At 50.6% G+C, this 17,672-nt stretch overlaps 1 protein-coding gene across 17 annotated transcripts in view; it reads right to left on the reverse strand.

The window, feature by feature from the left end:
* Nucleotides 1-17,672, reverse strand: part of MEGF11 (multiple EGF like domains 11) — a 337,099-nt gene that overhangs the window by 205,648 nt on the left and 113,779 nt on the right. For all 17 annotated transcript variants that reach the window (XM_058541898.1, XM_058541885.1, XM_058541888.1 and 14 more), the window contains 3 exons: nt 14,656-14,761; nt 10,194-10,295; nt 5,969-6,069 (listed from right to left, as the gene is read on the reverse strand). In XM_058541898.1, the coding sequence (XP_058397881.1) occupies nt 5,969-6,069; nt 10,194-10,295; nt 14,656-14,753 (301 nt within the window). In that variant the 5' untranslated portion in view covers nt 14,754-14,761. The remainder of the gene's footprint in view (nt 1-5,968; nt 6,070-10,193; nt 10,296-14,655; nt 14,762-17,672) is intronic.

The following is a 17,672-nucleotide window of genomic DNA, read 5'->3' on the forward strand; positions in this document are numbered from 1 at the left end:
ATACTTCAAAATGATTAATATTATGTTAGGGGAATTTCACATCAATTTTTTTTAAAAAAAGGAAAAAGCAAAAAAACCCTGAGCCTTCACCACACACATCATGGAGTCCCAAACCAAGTTAGCAATGCAAAGACCAGTCCTGAGCCAGTAAACACGATTAGTGTGCCTAATAAGAAAATGCAAAACTAGTGTATAGAACTCCTGTACAGCCCAGGGCATGGGGGAGGGATAAAAAAGCTCAACAGTTCACAGCAAAAAAAAAAAAAGAAAGAAAACGGAAAGAAATTACAGCCTAGACGAGGAAACAATCCTCCGTAAGGGAGAATGAGCATTCTCCACAAACAGTATTGATACTCTAGGCACTTGGGCTAATAGAACTAATAGCTCGAGAGAACTATTTAGAAGAGACTATAAAAGAAATATGTTTAAAATAATTAAAGCAATAAAAGAAGGATTAGAATTCGTAATGAAAGAATAGGATATTACAGGAAAAAAAAACCCATGCAGATCTGAAAAAGAACCAACAGAACTCCTGGAAATGAAACATGTAGTCATTGAAATTAAGACCTCAACAGACAGGTTAATTAGCAGAGCTAAAGGATTTGAAAAATGGATCTGAGGAAAATGTCCAAGATACAGCACAGGGAGATAAAGAGATGAAAAATGAGAGCTTACGAGAGAGAGAGAGGATGGAATGCGAGTCTAGCATTTTGGAGCTCCAATAGGAGAGTACTGAGAGAATGAAGGAAAGCAGATCTTTGAAGAGACATGGCTGAGAATTTTCGAGAACTGATAAAGGACCTGAATCCTCAGCTTGAAGATGATGTATACCTCTGAGGAGCAAACAGTATGAAGAAAAATAACTCCACATCCGGACACATCCTAGGGACACTGCAGAACACCACGGAAAACCATCCTCCAACTGCTGAAGAAAATGACTGAACACCTAGAATCTCATAGGCAGCTAAACCACCTTTCAAGAGTGAGGGCAAAATAAAGGCATTCTCAGACAAGCAAACATAAGAGTCGATCACTCATAGACTCTCCCAGAAAGAACTAAAAAAGACCCTTCAAGGAGAATGAAGCCTAAGTGAGAAGGAAGAAGTAAGATGCAAGAAAAGACGAGGAGCGAAGAAATCAGTAAACATAGGAGTTAAGTTTAAATTTAAGTATTCGACTGTGTGCAACAACTGCAATAATAAAGCAGGGATCCCTAAATCCCAAAAAGGGCGTGAGGCGTTTCACTGGAGTTAAGTCTTAGGCACCTCTCGGGTCCCTCAGTGCAGCCAGTCTCCCCGATCTTCAGCTGCTGGCTCCCCCTCGGCCACCCCCGTGCAGACTGACCCCACTGGGCCGGAGCAACCTCTCTTCCGGTGCCAACCTGACTAGGTGCCCAAGTAAGCTGAGCACTCCTCTGGCCACAGCCCAGCCAGCCCATCAGCCACACACCTGAGCTTCTGGCTAATCCCACCACTTCTGGATCCGGATGGAAGCCACACTGCAGGAGGTGGCCCTACCACTCCAAGCAGTCACTAAAAGGCCAGATGACCCCATCTGGCAGTTTGGGGGAGTTTCCTACCCATTGGGGGAAATGAACAAGGGGAAATAGGAGACACTGGGGTCGTGCAGAGAAGTCCCCCCTCCTTGCTGGCTACTCCCTGTTGCCCATCAGGAGAAGCCCTGAATACCAAGTGGATGCACCTGTTAAGCAACCTGCTGGGCTCTGTACAATTTACCGGGAAGCTGTGGTCAGCACAGCAAACAGGCCCTAGCATAACGAAGACCAGTGGTTTACAAAGTGTAGTTCCCATTCCAGCAGCAGGGAACTCGTTAGAAATGCAAATTTTCCAGCCCCACCCCAAATCTTCCTATACGGAGACTGAGGCTGGGAACCACGAGTCTGTGTTGTAACAAGCTCTTGTGCGGGGTCCTGAGGACTCCCGACATCAGATGGGTTCTCACCAGGTTCTGGTGAACTTGGAGGTTCTCTGGCCTCCGAGGGGTGGAGAGGAGGAACGGAGGGGCAGGGGCTTCAGGGCATCGGCTCCTGAATGCTCCCGGGTGTATAGCTTCTCATCTGGCACCCAGCACCCTGGGCACAATCCTTCTCCCTCTCACTACGTTTCTCCTCTCACAAGTTCCCTAACCCTGAGGTCCGCATTTTCTCACAGACAGGTGACAAGCCCGTGGGGGGCTTCCTGGTGCCCCCTTTCTTTCCTTCCTCACAATAAGCAGGAACAAGAGAGTGCTGGTAACGGCTGACACCCACTCTCTATGGGTTGAATTGTGTCCTCCGAATATTCATATGTTGCAGTCCCAACTAATCCCCAGTCCCGCAGAATGAGACCTGATTTGGAGATAGGGTCTTACAGAGGCAATCAAGTTAAAGTGAGGTCATCAGCCTGGGCCCTAATCCAGTATGACCAGTGTCCTTATAAAAAGGGAAAATTTGGAGATCGACACATATGCAGGGAGAATGCCATGTGAAGGATGGAGTTATGCTGCCACAAGTCAAGGAACTACCCAAAGCAAGGAGAGGCCTGGAACAGATCTTCCATCACACTCTCAGAAGGAACCAACCCTGCTGACACCTTGATGTTGGACTTCTGACCTCCAGAACTTCGAGACAATAAACTTCTGTTGTTTAAGCCACTAAGGCTGTGGTGCTTTGTAACAGCTGCCCTAGGAAATTAATAACTGCCTCTCCCAGCCAGCCTCACCTCCCCTTCTCCCAGCCCAGACCTGCCCAGTGTCGTCAGGCCAGCCTCCACACTCCCCACCATGCTCAGGCCCAAATCCATGTCTTTGCTGATGGGGTTCCCTCTCCCATCCACCCCCAAAGATGCCCTTCCATCAAGCCCAATACCCAAACAAGGCCTCCCGAGTGATTGCAGGTCACAACATTCTCTCCTGCCTGAGCCTGTCTGGTCTCTGTCTAGTCTTTCTCACATTCCTCTCCGGCAGTTATCTAATGATTTTTCTGCATGTCAGTCTTGCCTTCCCAACAAGACTGGAGGTTCCACGAGGGCAGGAGCTATTTCTGATACCTCTTACATTCCGCAGCACAGCACTGTGGGTGGGCCGTAGCAGTCCGTTAATAACTACAGCACTGGGTTGAAACACCCTTTGAGGACTCCCCCTTCACTCTTCTGCCTGTAGCTGATTTCTCATTAACACTCAGTAGGTGGGTGTGGCTAAAAACACAGCCTCTCCTCTTTACTCCTGCCTACTTCATAAAGATGCCTGTCAAAGCATCTGTAACACTTGTTGCACACAGTTGTGCACCAGAAACACCTCCTTCCACTAGGTGCAAGCTCCTGGAGGCAGCAGCCATTTCTCATGTGCATCTATGTACCCCCACATTTGCATAATAGGAAGCAACAAGTGTTAAGTTGAATGGATAAACATGGGTATATGGCAGAAACTATTTACCATGGGTCCTATGACCCTGTAAGGTTTCAAGGAATCCATGAACCCACTGAAACTGTGTGCAAAGAGCTGTGTGGATGTGTAGGTTTATATATGTAGTATGCATTTTCCTAGGGAGAGGGTCCGTGGAGCTCTGAGAAATTAAAATAAAAGCTAAGACTGAAAAAATGTTAAGACCCAAAGCTGTGGAGTAAGGACTGGCATTTATGAAGCCCCTACCTTGTGCCTGGCGGTGTAGGTATTACTCTCCCCATTTTACACGAGTGGAAACTAAGGTTTGGAGAGGTGACATCTGGTCTAGGCTCATGAAGAGAGAAGCAGCCCATTCCAGTGGTTCAGAGCAGACTCTGAGCCAGACAGCCTGGGTTCAAATCTCAGTTCTACCATTTCCTAGCTCTGTGATCTCGGTCAAGTTACCTAATCACTCTGTGACTCAGTTTCCTCATCTGTAAAATGTGAGAAATAAGGGTACCTACTTCATAGGGCTGTTGTGAGGAGTTGATGCATTGATGTACACAAAGTAGTCAGAACAGTGCCTGGCATGGGGTGTGTACTCTGAAGACGACGATGATGAGGATAAAGAGGCAGAAGCTGGGAGTGGCAGAGCTGAGATTCAAACCCAGGCCTGTGTGACTCTTGCCCCTCCGTGTCATCACTACCACGCCCAGCATATCACAAGGCCCCATCTCGCTGCTGAAACTCTCCTGTCCCGTCCTCAGAAAGGCCTTCAGTCCCGAAAGTGGCTTTTCTAGCTTGGCTTCCGGGAGGTGGCCCAGCCTGTGGCCACCAGCTCAGCAGGCAGGACCTGGCTGTTACATAAGGAGTGGGTGGGAGGTTATAAGCTGCCCTTCCCAGTCAGCAAGACCGAAGCTGTGCAGTCAGGACACCTAGTGCTTCTGCCCTGCTCTTCATTTTCCAAGAGCTTCACTGACACCCACTAATGGAAATTAGACAGGGGACGTGCTCATCCACTCCTGGAGCCCCGTGCTGACGTCCAAACTCCCTTTATAGTTTCCCTGGGTCCATCACTGTGCCCTGAGCTCCGAAGGGCCACTCACATTCATCCTGCTCGGGCTTTATGAGTCCCGTGTCCCACCCCTGGCCTGACTTGCACTCCACTCTGGGGAGACAGAGCAGCAGAAGTTAAGCCTTGGTCCTGACCTCGTCTCTACAGCCAGGTCCCCATGGTAACCCCATCCCCGGTGAGGCACCGGCTGAGGCCTCGTTCTAGCCTAGTCCTCTGCCCTGCTCCTGAGAAACAGCCTTTTGGGGTTTGCTTTGGGTGAGTACCTTTGTATTTTTCCTGCAAAACCATCACTATTGAACCCAAGTGTGGGAGCATTTTTCATTCATTCCTGTAATGCAATTAGAATTGAGTTTCTCCAGCATTAGGGGAGATGTAACATCAGTAGGGAAAATTGTCATTTCATTCTCAACATCAACACGCCCACTCTGCCCAAATTCTCTTTCTGGTGCTAGCTCACCCTACCCACCCAAATGGCAAGGAGAATACTAACAAGGAAAATCACTCTCCAAATGAAGAGGCAGAAGCTTTGGGGGTGGATTCTCCTCTCAGTCATTACACGGGGGGCTCCCAGCTTCTCTGATACTCTCCTGCAGTTTAGGGAACCCTCTAATGCCTTCTGGAAAGCCCCATGCTGGCCACATTCCACTGGTCAGAGGTGAGTGGGGAAAGAGTCCATTAGACTCTAACGGGCCCTATGCTCATTCTGCTAGAGAGGTTAAATGACTTGCCAAAGCCACATGCCTGGGCAGCTGGGACCAGAACCCAGACCTGCAAGTTCCTAGGTGTCTCCCGTTGCACCTCACTGCCCCTCACCCAGAGGGCCTGCAGCTGCCAGCAACTCAGCTCTTGTCTCTCTGGGGCCACTAAGGCTTCAGTTTTCTGAGCCACTGCAGACAGACAGGGAAAGAAGTAACAGGTGTCTTTCGTGCAGCCACCTTTTCTTCAGTGTCTCCCAATCCTTTTTGGAAATCCTCCCACTCCTTGGAACCCTGGAACCAGTCTCTTGTGATCTGTCTTACTCTTGCCATCTTCCTTCTAGGTACTATGATCTTGCCCTCCAATGATCCAGCCTTTCTTCCTTCCTCTCTTCCATCCATCCATCCATCTCTCCATCATTTATCCATTCATCTCTCCTTCCATCCAACAAAGGCTTCCTGAGCACCTCAGCTCTGTGCCAGGCACTCAACACCTCTTCCCCATTGCTCCTCAGAGTACCCACTTCAGAAGCATCCACTCCTCTCCTGATCTCATCAAAGCCTAGAGCTGACCTGCGTCCATCCACCCTCTTAGGAGGTTGATCTGATGGACAAATCTGTGCTAACATGTTTGCACCAGACCCATTATCCCCTCAGAGCCGGCAGCAGGCAGGGACTTCTGGAGCCCTTAGGTCAGCTGAGGCCAGCTGCCCAGGGCCTAGATGACAGCACTACTCTCTTCCCCTCGGTTCCCCTCCCCGCCCTTCCACCTCCCTCCCTCCCCACTGAGGCCAGAACAGAGGCAGCCCCTACATACGTATGCAGAAGTCTCCGTTCTCGTAGTAGCCGGGGCAGCACTGGGACCTCCGCCGGTACATGGTCCGGAGGCCGCGCCGATACGCTGTCTTATAACTGATCCTAAGGCACAAGGGAGAAAGCCACTTGAAAGTATTGAAAATCAATCACTCCTGTTAGAATGATATTTGTGTTAAGCTATATCGAGGATGCCATTCAATAATTACTTTAAAATGCATGGCGGCTTCAAATATGAAGGAACACAATAAAGAAAAATCAATGGCAGGATCTGGGCTGTTGTGATGCAAAATGTATTACTGACACAGCGTTTGCTACACCTGCTGACTTGTCCCCAATCTCTTCAGAGTGATATTTAGGTGGGTGGTGGAAGATATTTTCTAGAGTGACATTGTGGAGAGTAACCAGGGGCTTCTCCTTAAAACCTGCAGACCCCGGGCTGGAGGAGCCACTGGGGTGACCTGGACAGGAGTTGGGCCCTGCGAGTTTCCATGCCTACCACCACCCCCCCAACAAGCAGACTGCTTAAAGCCCCCTGGGAACTGGTCCACCCTCTTGGAGAAGCAGAATCAGCAAAAGGACCCTCTGAGTCTGACTCAGTCCCAGAGAGTGAATTAATCTCCCTCACACCAAAAATAAGACCTCCTGCAGAAGAGCTTCACATGCCATCCCTGGGAAGGCTCAGAACCGACCTCTGGTTCTGCTGAGGAAGAAACTAAGGCCTAGAGAGCAGAAGAAGCTCTGGACTGGGAGTCAGAGACCTAGGTTCCAGTTCTTATGCTGACGTGGGTGCTGAGACTTCACCCTGTGCCAGAGAGATTTATAGGCAAAATCTCATTCCATTCTCTACCTGAGGCAGTAGCATTATCATGCCCTGCCCCGTCTATTTTATTTTTTTTAAGAGTTTTTATTCTTATTTTATTTTATGTCTCCTTCCTTTGTTTTATGGATGAGAAAACTGAGATTCAGAGAAGTTACTGACTTGCTCGAGGTCACACAGCTAATAAGTTTCAGAGCCAGGATTCAAACCCAAGTCACTCTAATTTCAAAGCCACTAGGCTTCGCCTACTGCTCTCTGCCAGTTCCCACCAGGTGGTTTGCTGGGCTTACGGGATGGCCATACGGAAGGGGTAAGAGAAAAGAAATGGACAGTGTGAGGACTGAGTCCTTAGGAGGAAATCAAAATGGGGGTATTGAAAGGCAAAGCCCCTTCCTCACACAGAGGGTCAGATGGAGGAGATCTGAAGTGGCAATTAAAGACCAGAGAGAGGAGGTAACTTCCCAAGGTCAAGGCGTGACTAGGACTCAACCCCAAGTCCTGGGGCCCTGAAGCCTGAGCTCTTTCACTTCCCCACCAGTGCACCGGGGGAGGCTGCCCTGTGGACCCCTCCTTGGGGGGCAGAGCAGTAGGGGCCACTCACTGGCGATGCCCACAGCCTGCTTTCCACGGAGGGTCAGGCCAACTGGGGAAGGGAGTCCTGCAGCTCAGTCAGGGCCAGTCCTCCCGGTCCTTAAAGCCCTGGCTTTATGTAAATGACAGTGCAGGGCTCTGGGGAAATCTGTGATATTTGGGCATGTCGTAAACTAAGGGCATTCTACTTTGTCAAAAGCCCATAATGGAAGGTAAGCTGGCCTCAAAGTGAAGCTACTTCCCGGGCACAGGTAGGAGGCTCCCGGCAACTTCATGGGTTATGTAAGCCTCTCAGATAAAGAATGACTCAGGGTTGACTCAGAGGTCACCCAGTCCATTCCTCCCACCAAACAGGGTTATCTCCAAGCCTTCCAGTGGAGAGGTGGGCTCGGCATCATTAAAGCCTCTGAGGAGAGAGATGTGTCCCTTTGCTTCTGGCTTTCCTATCCTTGTTTGCTCCCCATGCTGGGGTGGGAAGCAGGATAAGGAAGGGGCCAGGGGCCAGGCTGCTGTCAGGAGAAGGATACCTCATTCAAACAAGCCATTCCACTCTGAAGCTGACTGATGGTGCAGCTGTCAGCATGCGCACTCCAGGTCATCAGGAAAGCTGCAAGGCGACTCAATAATTTAGCAAAATAATTCATGTTCCAGGAATGCAGCCTATTTTAATAAGCAGCTGCTCACTCACCCTTCCCCAGTGGTGATGGATGGCAGCCCTGGCCTCCAAGTACTCAAAATAGCCACACCTTAGAGCAAACTTGGCTCTGGCGCAGGGCCTGACACGGCTCATGGAGGAGCAGGACTCCTATTTCTGCCTCCACCTCTGACCAGGGCCTCAGGCAGCTAACTTGGCACAACTGGGGGAGCTGGAAGGGGGCATTTGGTCCCACCTCCTCATTCCACAGTCAAGGGCTAGAGGAAGGGGATGCAGTGACGGCTGGGTAGCTCCTATTTATCAGCCCTCCTGCAAATAATTACACAATCTGGGGAAAATATAAAACACAACGACCTGAAGACAGTAGAGAGAGGAAAAAGGCAGATACTGGAGGGAAGCAGACTCTTGGAAGAAGGGACTGACACTGGGCAAGGTGAGCCCAAGGGCAGGCCCCAGGCAACAATCCTCCAGGGGGCTAAAATTCACACAACCTGAAGGGTTTGAAGAACCACATGACAAGTCCAGGGTGGACCCAGCAACTAGAAAGCAAAAAGGGAAACCCCAGAAAGAAGAGAGCCAAGAAGAGGAAGCCCCACATTCTTTGTAAAATCTCTGCCCGAACTTCTGGGCCCTAAATTACGTGTGTGGATGGCAGGTTCCAAGCAGTCCAGCTAAGTCTAAAAATACTGAAATTTCAGAGTTTGGACTTTGAGTTTAGCCAAGGTAACTGGCTGCTAAAACAAATCAACACTCTCTGTAGGAACATAACAGAATTTAGTATCTACAGTTGCTGTCATTCATAATGCCCAGAATACAATCTGAAATTACTAGATATATAAAGAAACTAGAAAATATTACCTGTATAAGGGAAAAGGCAATCAATGAAGACCAACCCTGAGATGACTCGGATGTTGGAATTAGCACACAAGGATTTTAAAGCAGCTATGATATCTGTTCTCAGTGTCTCATAGCAAGTTACTAGCAAATCCTCAAAGAAAACCGGGACTTTGGCTTCTCAGCTTAGAGCAAGCTTCCCCATCCACGCTGATACCCACCACAATTCCTGCATAAACTCCAAAGGGGGACTAGGCCCACAAGGAGGAAGCAAAAGAAGTCTGGAACCAACACAGATGCTCAGCAACTAGGAAACGGGCCTACCAGCAGCCTCTCCCTCATTCCCTCACTTACTCTTCATCTGCTGGTCTTTCACTCCTCAAATAATAATGCCACCTTGCCTGTATCTAATAGTTCACTTTTCTCCATTTTCTCCCGCACTTTTCCAAGTATTTTAACATCCCTGACTTCACTGGACCCTGTGGGTAAGCAGGGCAAGGATCATTATATGTTTGATGAATACACTGGGAATCCCAAAATAAAGTGACTTGCCTAGGGTCTCCCAACAATACACGTTATCTCTTCCTCCTCCTTTCTCCCGCAGTGACAGGAGAGCACGACATGATGTGCAGGAGGGCTGCAGATAAGAGAGCAGGATTCTCACACACGTTCAGATTGAGCACTTCCCACAGGCAGCCTGGCCAGGATGCCAAGAGGCTGCTGAATTGCAGCCTGCGCTCTGTCCTCCAAGCCAGATGTCCTGGCATGGGCTACATCTGCTCTGAGGGCGGCTGTCTTAGGTTGGATTTTCCCCCAGAAGCAGACCCTGAGGCAAGGATTCAAGGACAAGCAGTTTATTTGGGAGGTAATCTCAGGAAGCACTGGGAGGGAAGTGGAAAAATGAGATGGGGAAGTAAAGGCAGCCAATGCAGGGTGTGCTATTGAGCAGGTTACTGCTATGGGTGACTGGGGTTCCATCCCCCGGGGGACCACTGGGATACAGTGTAGAACATGCTCAGAGCTGTCTCCTCTATCCAGAGGAAGAGGAAGCTGGGGTATTTATCCACCAACTCCCCATCTGTCATTGGTTAAGGGATGTCCCCAAGGGCATTAATTCTCTAGCACTTCTGGCCTGCCCTGCCCATAAGCTCCTCTGGCCGGAAAGAAGCCCTTAGCAGAGTATCTCAGGTGTTGTGTGAAGAGTGAGTACCGAGGGGATATAGGTGGTGCACGGACTACCTCTGCTACAAGGGCCTTTTATGAACTTGCACAGGGCCAGCCCCCAGGGCCCGGCACTTCCTCCCTGCATCATCTGCAAGTGGTACTCACCGGTGCCGGGTGCACTTGAACCAGTTGAGGATGTCTGTGCATCGCGTGTAGTAGATCTGGTCAAAGGGGTGTGCATACGATTCCTGGACGGTCACGGCATAGCTGAGAACCAAACGGGAGATGGAAGCTGTGGTCAGCACTTGGGAGGCTGAGCTGACATCAGGATGAGGTCTCCCTCCCCAGAGGAGCCAGGCCCATAGCCCAGTGTCCAGGGGCTCCAACCTCCTCCTGCCCTACTATCCTCCGGCCCTGGATGCCCTCGGCCTTCAAACCTCCCTGACCCCCAAGTGGATCCAGGACATACTCTCTACTGCCCTTTGGCCCAGCTCATTTTCTGAAATTCTAGTTCATTTGTTCACTTAACAGACAATGAATAAAAGAGAGTTTCGGTTTATTCTATGAGGCTCTGGAAGGCAGAGCCAGCAAGTTTTAAAATACTTTATGTTTGTTCAGATCTTTATGGTTTTCAAAGCACATGCATGGGAGCTGGTCTGTGCAGCAACTCTATGAAGTAAGTGGTCCCATTTTATAGATGAAGAAACTAAGGCTTTGAGAGAGGTGGCTTGCTCAGGTCACATGGCTGGAGCAATAACTGCTAATATGTATTGAGTGTTAGCCTTAAGCCCTGTGTTAAGGGTTTTAATCCCTTCTAATCCTCATACCATCTTATAAGGTGGTTGGCATTGTTACACTCATTTTACAGACGAGGAGACTGAGCATCAGAGAGGATAAGTGATGTCCCCAAGGTCACCCAGTTACCTTTCGCTCTATTACATCTCTTAGTATAGCTGGGGGTGCATCGAGGACATGCCCCCAGACCTCTTTATCCAGGTGGCATCTTGCCATCCTGCCTGTTAGCTGTAAACCTGGACCAGTGGGTGGAAGCCACAGGGAAGCAGGTCTCAGCTTCACCAAAATAAGCCTTTCCACCGGCCCGGCCCTGGCAGGGATTGTATGAAAAGGCAGTCAAGCCAGGATGTAAAGCGAGGACTCATCCTTCCCGTGCAGGCTGGGAGAGGACCTCAGCTGAGATTTCAGGAATTAATTTCTATGTAGGTTGGTATTATTCAGTGTTTTCCCCTGGAATGCTCACTGACCTGGGCCAGATGGCCAGGTCCAGGCTATAAAAGCCTGCCTGCTTTGCCTGAGGAAACTGTCAATTTACTTGCAAGGGGGCTGGGGTGGCCAGCTCCTCAAGTGGGTCCACAGCAGGCTCTCTGATGCCTGAAAGGTCCAAGGACTAGAATTCAGAATGAAGAGGCCAGGAGCAGTCAGCAATGCGTAGGGACTCGGGGGGCAGACAATTCTGTTTCTCTGAAGCACTGAGGGTGTAAGGGGGCCCTTGATGAACTTTACTAGCTGGCACAACAGAGGCGCAGGTCTACGCAGACATGGCCCAAACCCCTGTTTTATCTCCAGGCTTGGAGAAACTGAGGCAGCTTGACACGCAAGCCTGGCTTCCCAAAGGCCCCTTCCAACTCTCAAATTCCATGACCCTGTGCTCCAACGTGTCGCCTGTGTACCTCGCTCAGAGGCAGGAGAATGAATGGATAAGACTGCATGGGCTCTGGGTCAAGTTTGAATCTGTCACTTGTTAGCAGCATGTCCTTAGACATGTTATTTAGCTCATATAAGCCTCCGTTTCCTTACCTGTAAATCTATGATAAACATTACCAGGGACTCCATGTAGTTATGTAGTTATGTAGTATTAAGAAGGGCAATAACAGTATCTATCTCTCAGTGTTGTGGGAAGATAAAGCAAGATAATACACGTAAAAACTTAACAGGTGCACAGTAAGTGTCTAATTGATGCTGGCCACCATTATTATACAACTGGCAATGGTTCAGCTCCTGTGCTAGGCTCACCTCCCTGACCATAGCAGGGAAGAAGAAGCAAGACACACACACAGAACGGACTCCCCACCTTTATTAAGCACTCAGGGGTTCAGGTGCCCCTTCCAGCACCGATGTGGACAGGGCGTGCTCAGAGAAAAGGCATCAGCTCAACAGAGGGGGTAGGGAGGGTGTCATGGGGCACAGATCTGGCTCTGCAGAGGTGCCCTGAGTCGAGTGAGTCCGGCAATGAGACCTTGAACTGACTCCAAGTCTCCAGGGCGAAGCATGTGCCCCTGGTTTCATAGCTGGGTGGTTTAACACGCTCATTTGCCAACATGCTAATGAGGGGCCCGATTAATCTTGCAGAGCTGGGCTTTACTAGCCAGGGTAGGTCTTTCCACTGGGCTTTACGGTGAAGGGGCATAATTAATGAGGAGCCTGCCAGAAGCAATAATCCAGCCGAGAAATTCTCCCTGAACGGTCTCTAGGGACAGGGGTGTGCTTCTGGAATGACACAGACTAGATCCATCCATGTGTAATTTTGGCAATGGAGCTGGCAATGAAGCTCAGTTGGAAAAGTCAAGAAGAAGGAGGCACCTGGTGTCAAGGGGCATCACTGCAAGGCCCTTCCTTAAGGACCAGGGAAGCCCAGGGGTCCCCGGACCTCACTTTAGCAGTTAGGGTCACTCCTTGTCCTCCCATCAAAGCTATAACTTCAGCTGATAGCCCAATCGGCCTGAAATGCCAGCTCAGTGCAGGCTCAGTTCAGAATATTTTCACATTCCAAATTGATTCACGTTAGGCAGGTTTAGAAAATTAGAAAGTTTGGTCTAAGTTTGAACTGATCCACTGGTACAAATGGGACTCAGAGAAGTGGGAAGTTAGGGCCGGCCCTGCCATCCCGTTGTCCCTTCCTGGAGGAGAGGGACCTAGTTGGAGGCACTGGGAAAGGCAGAGGTGAACAGATGAGAAGGAGGCATTCTGGGGGCTGGGACACAGCACAGACATCAGCAGGAAGCAACTGTGTCTCAGCTGGGACAGGGCATGAGAGGAGGCTGCTGAGACTGGAGTCTGCAAACCAGAGACTAATGTGGGATTCCACCTGATATCTCTCACCTCCTGGGAAATAAAGGTTTAAATTCGCCAAAACCAGAAGGGGCAAGGGGCCTGAGTCACCTCAGAATCACATGGAAAGCTTATAAAAAAGCACACTCCTAGGCTCTACCCCAGACTTATGGAATGGGAGTCTCTGGGGAGAGGATCCAGGAGATCCCACATTTCACCCTCACTCCCAGTGAGTCTGTTGTGCATTAAAGTCTGTGATAACCAGTTCCTGCAAAGCCAGAGTTGTCAACAAGGAAAGACAGTAATTGAGCTTTATGGTCCTCAAAGCACTTTCATGAAACCGGTACCCTGGTCCTCCAACAAGCCTGTGAGGCAGGAGTCATTATTCCCCCACTGTACAGAGGTAGCAGTAGGCTCAGAGTGGTCCAGAGAACTCCCCTAAGTCTTAGAGCTAACAAGTAGAAAATCCAGGCTGGAATGGACCAAGGTCTCATCACAGATGGAGAGTTCTTCCCACTTCAGCAAAAAGGGGCACCCTGCAGCACTGCCCTCTGCTCCTGCCTTGACTTTGCAGGGACTCCAGGTAGAGTGCCCAGTCACCAGAGATCATGCCAGTGCGGACACTGTCCCTCTGCCTCCCCGGCTGGTCCCTCCAGGGCCCTGGGTGAGGTGCCTTTCCCTGCCATGGGGTGGGACATTCCCCTTCACGGGCATGGAGCACGGACCACCCCACGCACCTGGGCTCCTCCACCATCCGCTTCCCCCATCGGACCCTCATCTTAATTTTATTCATTTGATTTATTAACATCTAAGTGGCAGAGTCGTCCTGGTCAGCACAGCCAATCAATTCCAGGGTTTAATTCGGTTTTTCCTCATTGGGTCTCTGGTCACTGTCTTTCTGTTCACCAAAATCAATACTTTAACCTTGTGCTTCAAAGTCAGGCCGTCAGCAGGGCCTGGGCCTGTTCCCCCCAGACCTAGTGTCGCAGCCAGAATGCAGCCAGCACTTCTGCAGTGGCCCTCAGCTACCCTTCCTCTGGCAGCTCCCCGACCCCCCCAGATCAGAAGCAGCAGAGGCCCCTCACCTGTCCTCCTCGGGGCAAGCTGCTGGCCACCCCGCTTATCTGAGCTGTTGCATTGGTGCCAGTCTGGGAGACCAAGAATGGCATCGCAGCATCGGAGAACAACACATTTGGACCACGGTCACTCACTGCACCACACCTGGCTGTGGATGGGCACTGGGCCCCTCTGGGCCTCTACTTCCTCGTCTGTAAGATGGCTGGGAAGTGCGAATGCAGGTAGGAACGTGGGCACATTGTCAACTCTCAGACTGCATCATTTACGTTGCCCGTCACTCAACCCCTCCACCCTGAGATCCCTCAGCTCTGAGTCTCAGACAGAATCTGCACTGCTTTGTCCCGTCCTTCAGCATCTGTGCTGTGTCCCCAGCTTGCCTGCGGGCCCCTGGCGGACGGCTTCCGTACCTCCTGCTTCTGCCTGTGTCCTGACAGTGCCAAGCCCAGGGTCAGGAGCACCTGGCTGTCTGAGACCCACATCTTACCTCTCCCAGTGGCTGCACACATTGGGGTCTTCGGGGTTCAGGGAGAGGACAGTTTGCAGGAGGGAGAAGACAAGGAGTCCTGTCCCTGAGCGCGCCATCCCGGGCCCTGTGCGGGAGAACAAAGGAGGCAGCGTCACTCATCAGACTGTTTCCCGGGCGTCTGTTTGGCGCTAAGACATCTCACACGAGGCAGCAGAACAGACTCCCTAAGCAGACTAGGTTTCCCATCCTCGCGGTGTAACGAGCATTTGATATTTTCCCCTGCAGGCTCTGACTAACACGGTCACACTTCACCATTCTGAGTAACAGAGAGTGGGAAGCCTGAGTGAGGGAAAAGTCGAAATTCCAGGCCAGGGCTTCTGAAAGTTTTTTGGCCCATGGACTGCTTTGAGAATCTAATGAAAGTTAGAGACTGTCTGCCCAGAAAAATGCCCACACATACAACATTTGACTACGATTTCAGCGTGTCCTCAGGCCCCTGAGCCGATCCTTAGACCAAGAAGCCCTGATCTAGACTTACTTTAAAGGCAACACTCTCCCTCTGTTCCCTCCCCCCCATCTCCTATGTGCTTTGCCCATTCACTTCCTCTCCCGACTTCCTCCAGCCATGAAGAGAGAGAAGAAAGGTGTCTGGTGTGGCCTTCAGGGGAGCTGAGCTGAGAAAACCCCTCGAGGCAGCTCTGGTCAAACAAGCCACCCAGAAGGCCGGACCGCGCTTCTCTTGTTCCTATGGGGTGTCAGTCACTGACACCCAGAGGGAGGCAAGTCATCGCATGTCGGTCGTTCCCACCGTGGACGTGGACGAAGGGCTTGGGCAGCCTGCAGGCGGCTTCAAGGAAGCAGCTTACAGAGTTTGATCCAGGCCCTGAAGCGACAGCCTGTGACAGGTGTTAAATGTGCCTACACAGAACATCAACAACACCCTGGTCCTCTAAACTGAGAATTCCCTAACACAGGCTCCTCATAGAGGCAGAGAACCAGTAAGGTGGGAATGGCTGAAATGACCCCCAAGGCTCCTTCCTGTCCTAGCACCCCAGGACTCCATGGTCCTATAGCCTTAGAGAACTGCCCAAGGGACCCCACCTGGTGGGATGCAGGGAGCCCCAGAGCCCCCTCCAGGGGACCTGGAATTCATATGTGCTCCAACATCAGCTATAGACTGAATGAACACCATGACTCAGAAAGACAGCACTATTTCTCATGTGTACACAGATGCTATCGTGATTTACTTAAAAGCTTTACTGAAGTTAGAGTAGCTTTTCTCTTCAATCAGCCACACTAAAAAAAAATGCAACTTCTAATAACTGGGGGTGGGGATAGTAGGAAAAATATTTTGACATTGGAAAGGGGTTCCCCCCAGGATTGAAATGGTTGAGGATTTCTAGTCCACTGGCCCTGAGTTTACAGGTGAGGAAGGACTCATTCTTCCTGGGGACAGAGCAGAGTGGCATGGATGTTGCAGGAGCCCTCGTTTGTACCCAGAGGGAAGCTAAATGGAGCTCCTGTCTTCGTGAAAGGTTAAACACTCTCTCCCCATCCCCAATAATTTCCTTGTTAAACTCTTTCTTAGCAGCTTCTTCAAAGACAAACAAATTGTCACAAATTTTGTATAACCGTGGGGGTCCAAGTTAATGATTAATAAGGTTTTTCTCTCTATTTGCTTTCTGGAAATAATCTGGCTAAATGTGATCTGCAAATCGGTTAGAAAAGAGAATTGGTGTTTCTGCTAAATTTGCAGAGTCAGGGAGCATGCAAGCCACAGCCATGCATATCTCCTCCACCTGCTCACCCCATGCCACCCCCAGTCCTCGGAGACCTAATTGGCACCTCAGCAGAGGGGCCTGCCCAGACTGGAGGCCGTCTAGCACTAGAGCCGCAGGCCATTTCAACCCATTCTCCTCAAAGAAGAGGAGATACCTCCGATGAGAAAGAGCCTGCCCAGGACATGGCACTGAGTGTTGGGGATGAGCATCTTCTTCCAGATGGGGTTTGGGCTGATCAGGCATCGAATAAATCAAATAAAGAAATAAATGAAGGGACGCAGTGCTCTGAGAGGCAGGAGTCTGAATGCCAGCTGCAAAGGATGCCTCGTCTCGGCTCCCTCCATGGCCCTGTCTCGTGACTTTGGCTGCTCCTGTAACCTCCAGCATTCTCCCGAGAGGACCCCTGACCACATCTTCAAACTTATAAAGCTTAGAACATCAAAGGATGAGGCCACCTGGACAAGAGAAGAGTGTTCCTCTGGTCCCTTTTGGTCCAAGGTGATAAGAGAGAAGTGGGAGACAGAGGTAACTTGGATCATTGCTATAATTTGGGAAATCTTTTTAAATCTTCACAAAAACCTCTTTCTCTGAGAGTCAGGTCTGGAGAGGACAGTGTACCTGACTCCCACTGGCAGTGAGGGACCTGGATACGGGGGCATAGAAGGGGTGATGGGTGTCTGGATGAGCACACAGGAAGTGGAGGTGGATCGAGCAGCACAGGACACAGCCAGGTAGGCGGCATTTAAACCACCGGTCTGAGGTCTCCTCCTCTGTCAGTGTCATTGTGCTAAGGCTAGCAGAGCAGGGGGCTCCCCAGGATTCACACCCTGGCCTTGAACAGCCGCATCACCAGCATTCACAAAGTTCCCCATCTGAGGCCAAGTCCACCTCTGTGGTAGTGCAGTGGCCAGGGAAGGACATCCAGCTTGAGGGGAAAAGAGATGACTCCTCTCGGTCCCCCTCGGCCCTCAGAATTTTCTTTGAACCTGGCCCAATCTAAAAGATGCAACCTTATCCCCCACCCCTCCCTCCCCAGGTCAGGCTGGTCTTCCCTCCTATTCTCTCTCACCCCTGCCCAGCCTTGTTCACATGGCTCCCCTCAACTCCACCTATCTAAATACCATCCACTCGAGGTCCAGCTCATGCCCCCTGCCCCCTCCTCCCCTGCAGGGCTTGGCACCACTGGGTGCCAGGCACGCTGCTCTCATCCAGCTTATGGTCTGGGCCACACAGTCCGGCACTTACCACTCCCCA

The sequence above is a fragment of the Diceros bicornis genome, chromosome 5, assembly GCF_020826845.1.
Source record: "Diceros bicornis minor isolate mBicDic1 chromosome 5, mDicBic1.mat.cur, whole genome shotgun sequence".
Taxonomy (NCBI): domain Eukaryota; kingdom Metazoa; phylum Chordata; class Mammalia; order Perissodactyla; family Rhinocerotidae; genus Diceros; species Diceros bicornis.